The 5,182-nt window shown below is 48.2% G+C and overlaps 1 protein-coding gene across 1 annotated transcript; it reads right to left on the bottom strand.

Moving 5' to 3' along the window:
- Positions 1-2,314, bottom strand: LOC112281835 (pyrophosphate--fructose 6-phosphate 1-phosphotransferase subunit beta). The gene has a single exon (XM_024518774.2). The coding sequence runs from the start codon at positions 2,010-2,012 to the stop codon at positions 309-311; it is 1,704 nt and encodes a 567-aa protein (XP_024374542.1). The 5' UTR covers positions 2,013-2,314; the 3' UTR covers positions 1-308.
- Between the last annotated feature and the right edge of the window lie 2,868 nt (positions 2,315-5,182).

Genomic DNA, 5,182 nt, shown 5'->3' with positions numbered 1-5,182 from the left:
TTGTAGCTAATGAATTGAACAGTTCCGGAACCGTGTTATCCTTTCAAAAATGTAGGAAAAGCGGAGTTACACATGTCATGGCTGGAGGGGCTTGACATGGAAGAGGCCAAACCCTAAACATGCACCCAACAACCTGAAAGCAGTATCGCACAGCGTCCATGCGCAGGATGCAATCCTGGCAATGGACAAGGGGAAGGCAAATGGCAAGCTGGGTTTTGTGTAGGGCCGGGGGAGGATGAGGAACGCGCTTCAAAGCCCTAAACTTGCAAGGCCATTGCTGCATTCCTGTTGATCGAAGTGTTCAGCAGCTACACGTCCACCGGAGCGCCGAGTTCGAGCTTCAACGTAAAGTTGGTGTCGTCAGACGTGGGGCCTGCGAACTGGATCGGGCCGGGGCTCACGTAGCTGTCCTCCACAGCCCAAGCGTCGCGTACAGATGCGAATTTTTTGAATGGGGCGCCGTTGAGCTCCACCATAGCCTTCTTAATCACGGGCTTGTTCTTCCCGTTTCGCCTCTCAACGTCCATGAGCTGGGTCAGGGCGGTCCCGCCAACGGTCCATTCTGACGCTGGTGCGGTGAGATTGGCCACAGAGGCAATCAATCCTGTCTGGCCCAAATGCATGAGAGCTCCTGCGGCGTACCCGAGGGCGTAACAATACGTAGTGTCGAAGTTGGTGGGCATTCCACATCGTCCCTCGTAGCCGAAGAAATGCGCTTGGCCCTTGAATTGGCCGGAGTAACTCCCCTCGTGTTTGCGGGCGAAGAGTTCAGTTTCGATCATGGAGATCAGCATCTTCTCCATCTCGATTCGAGAGACTTGGACGTTGCCGTGGGGATCTCGCTCCAAAAGCAGCTCCTCCTGAATGCTGTGGGGAAGAGAGTCGAAGAGTGCCCGAGAGGGAGGTTTTAAGGTGCTCTTCCAGTGTCCATGCTCGTCGCAGCCTTGATTGGCGAGGATTTCGTTGAGCTCTGAAATGAGATGTTGGATCTCCGGGATGAAGTCGATAAGTCCCTCGGGGATCAGCACCACGCCATAATGCTTCCCCATCTCCGCGCGCTGGCACACCAAATCCGCAATGCTGTTGGTAACTTCCCTCAGGGTCTTGTTTTGCGAGTTCACCTCCTCCCCAATAATGGCCACATTAGGATGCGTTTGCAGCGCGCACTCCAGGGTGATGTGGGAGGCAGCTCTGCCCATGAGCCGGACGAAATGATAATATTTGCCGGTCGATCGAGCATCCACCATAATGTTGCCGATCATCTCAGCGTATATCTTGCATGCAGTGTCGAATCCGAAGCTGATGGGGACCTCCACCGACTTCAAATCCCCGTCAATGGTCTTCGGACATCCAATGACATGACACTTCACTTTCTTCGATCTGAAGTACTCGCCAAGGAGGGCAGCATTCGTGTTGGAGTCATCGCCTCCAATCACCACCAGCCCATCCAGGTCCAACTTCGTCACAGTATCTACAGCTTGCTGAAATTGCTCCGGCGTCTCAATCTTATCCCTGCCACTGCAAATAATATCGAACCCTCCCTGGTTTCTGTAAGGATACAGAAACTCAGCAGTAATCTCCACCACCTTGTTACGCATAATCCCGGCAGGGCCGCCCTTAAACCCATACAACACACTCCCGGGGGCGTGCGCCTGGAGATAATCGAAGAACCCTGCGATCACATTGTGACCCCCGGGAGCTTGTCCGCCTGACAGCACCACCCCAACCTTCAACTTTTGGTCCACATTGTACGATGGGCTATCGCTCTTCACAATCTGCACCGAGGGTTGCCCGAATAAGCATGGAAACAACTTCTGTATCTCCTCAGGTTGTCCCGCCGAAGTCGAAGGAGGCCCATGATTGAGCTTGAAGTTGCCTTGCAACACAGAGGGCAGCGTTGGTGTGTGGTCAATCCGACTCGTCTGAACTGGGCTATACACAGACTTATCCCTCACTGCATCCTTCTTGGCTGCCGAGACCTCCTGGCCGTTAGCATTCGCTGAGACTGCCATGTCCTTGAGAAATGTGCTAACAATCAAATCTCCCCGCAAGCTCAAACCCAGATGACCAATGAAGAAATGCAAGCACAGCCGCCAACAAGTGCACGCGTAAACTGCCTCAAAGGCAACGCAACTCGGCAAATCGATGCACCAATAGATAGATATTTAGAAAAGATTTCTGATGTACGATTGCATCAGCGGCAGGGCGAGCATCTGCGGAAGCGAGATGCACAGAAGATGGTCACCTTGATTGTCTACAGTGATGACGGACTACGACAGGAAGAATATCTGCGCTGGTGACAAGTAGGCGACCCTACCTAATCGCCAAAGGATGCGCATGGCTATAACGTGAACGGATGGACCTAGAAGATATTGATGAATGTGGTGACATGCGTGAAGGGTGTAGTGAAAAGTAGATCATTCTGGGTAGAAGTCAATCTGCGCTCCGGAATATTCTGTCGTGCCTATCCACAAAGCATCATTTGGCGGAGTTTTTCATGCCGGTATCATCCCGTCTCCTGCTTATCGATAATCTATTTTTGCGTTAACCTCAGTGACCACCTGGTTCAGGATTCAAAAAAATCGCTTCCGATATTGTTCATTCCTCCTGGAGAATATTCCATGCAATGATTTTTACGGAGTAGGGCTCCATCCAGTGGTCATCGAATGGGGCATCCAATCAATGCACACTGAGCACATCGAAGTATTCGGGTTTAGGGCGATGATGCTTGGCTTACCTTTAAGAGAGGAAAACTTAATTCGAGCAAGATAGTGAGTTTCTGGAACCGAAACAATGGTCGGACTCGAACCGCAGTGCAGATGCACTGGTAAGTGAACTTTTAAAGAGGTTAGCAGTTTCAGCTCATCAAAATTATTACGCAACAATTAGGATTGATTCCTTCCATGTACTGTGTACTGAAGCTGGATAATAAGTCTAGGTTGATCTCATCTGCCAAACGGTAGCATTACCTGAGCAAAATTTCAACTAATTCCGAACTTGGACATGATTTCTGGGCTGCACATCAAATCCCGTGCTCCGGGATTACGGCATATCTTTATAACACGGTTGCATTTCTTCTGGGTGCCGAAATTCGTTAACTCCCGACCTGCCCTACTTGACAATGCATTGAAGAGGCTTAGCATCGAGTGATTTCATTCTCATGAATTGAATGGTCTTTCAAGCATCTATCATATCTGAGTTAACAAGATTTCACAAGCGAGGAGCTAGCTGGTCTACCACAGTCGACTGTATGATTTTGATTTTGTTGATGATGATGAGTGAGAAGCTAATCCAGTTCTTAAAACATTCTATAGTTTCAGGTAAAGATATGCCTGGTACGCAACTGTCCTACAGTTACCAAGTGAAATGAAGGGGTTTCAGGCCATACAACGCGGGCCCTGCTGTTCCCTGCATATCACTCTATGGTGCTCGTGTGAGTTTGGTTGCCAAGGAACCAAATGCCACGAAATTCAGTTTCTACATGCACTGATGACTGAATTACTGGGGCACGTCACTGAGTCTCATGCCATTCTTCTTATATCTGGGAATATTTTTGAAAGAAGTGATAACTATCCAACTGACAAGGTTCAGATTTCTTAGCACGCCGCAACAATCTGCGGTTTCAGGATTCTGTGCTTGACAGAAGGTAGCACAGATAAATTCTATGCAAGCCAGTTTAATATTCAAAGGTAGATGGCTAATTCATAGATGTAATGCCTGGAGTTTGATTTATTTCAATTGCCTGCCCAAGCTTGTCCTAGCAGGCACGGTAGAAATAGGTTCAGGGTTTAGAGTCTAGCCCTCGATTTCACACTGCTTTTCTTGTCGGTCACGATAGTATTCCGATGATAGTTTGGTGACATGAACTCCGCCGAGGCTCATGTGTGGCGGACGATAGCTGATGTACCTCGCTGGGAGTGAAGCGTCGGTCGAGCTGGGGACCACAGTGCTGGTACGTCGTGGACACAACAACTCGTACAAGGCCATGCTTGTAAACCGTTCCATAGCTAGTGATCCGTGCCTACAGCGCCATTGTCAAATCGCTCAACAAGTATGGGGAGTGTGCAGGATATCCAACTTAACGCCAACAATCTGTTACGAATGTGTTTTAAAAGACGCTCGAAATTCACAAACAAGAACATGTCTGCATAGGGATTGGTAAGGTTTACGTGGAATCGCAAATCTCGAGTAGATGCTTCAGAACTCAAAGCTTCTATTGCAGGCGCAACAGGTGCTACAGTGGTTTCGTTCCTGCTTGGGCTATTCGGGGAATGAACCTTTTCCGAAAATGGGTTCGATGGGCCCAGGAAGCTTGCTTATCTCCTCATGAATCCTAGGCGACGTCGGAACCATGTTATTGGATTTTTCTACTCTAACAATTTCGCAGTGTCACTTGGAGCGGGGATGTAACAGGTCTAGGGGTTGTGATTTGTTGGACTTTTCTCCCATTATCAAATTTGCAAGCGAGCTTTGCACCAAGTGGCTGTAGCAAGTAGCTATTCATGCCCAGTGATACTCTGACAGTCCTTCAAGGCAGCCACTAGCAAATGTCAATTTGCAGAAGAGCATCCCGCAATTCTGAGTATTCAAGCAGCGCCATTCCGGTTGAAATCAGCTACACAAGCTAGTTGATCAAGCCTACTCATCCACGTTGTCGACACCTTGCCCTCAAGCCACTTGGAATTTGATCTCTCTGCGGGCTTTGTTTATGTTTTGTTCGAAGATTGTCAAATTCTGTCCAACGCAAATTTAATTAAATATTGTTGAGTTTTGGTAATCGAAAGATATTCTGTTCGTCAGGCATTCTTCGTCATAGATTACAAGAGAAGTTAGCGTAACACTACTTTCGAATCACGAATCTGCGGATGTTTGCACGATGAAGCCGAAATTGAAAAATGCTTCGGTTGCCTACGTTGGAGCCGAATAAACGGGGAAGCCTAGAAGTTTCGAGATTCGAAGGTTACTAGAGACATGGTCAAAAGGTTAGTCAGTCCCACGACACAAAAACTGGAAACATTTGGACAACAATCAGTCTAACGTCATCTGTGGAAATTTCAGGCCAAACACATTAGAATGTCCATAACTTCACCATTTGCAGTAAAGAAACCTTCAGTGTACCATCTATCAGTACCGTATACCATTCTGCAGTCGGTAGGCGAATTACACATCATATGGATTCAAG

The sequence above is a fragment of the Physcomitrium patens genome, chromosome 1 (assembly GCF_059467195.1).
Source record: "Physcomitrium patens ecotype Gransden chromosome 1, ASM5946719v1, whole genome shotgun sequence".
Taxonomy (NCBI): Eukaryota; Viridiplantae; Streptophyta; class Bryopsida; order Funariales; family Funariaceae; genus Physcomitrium; species Physcomitrium patens.
This window is presented reverse-complemented; position numbering and strand designations above follow the sequence as displayed.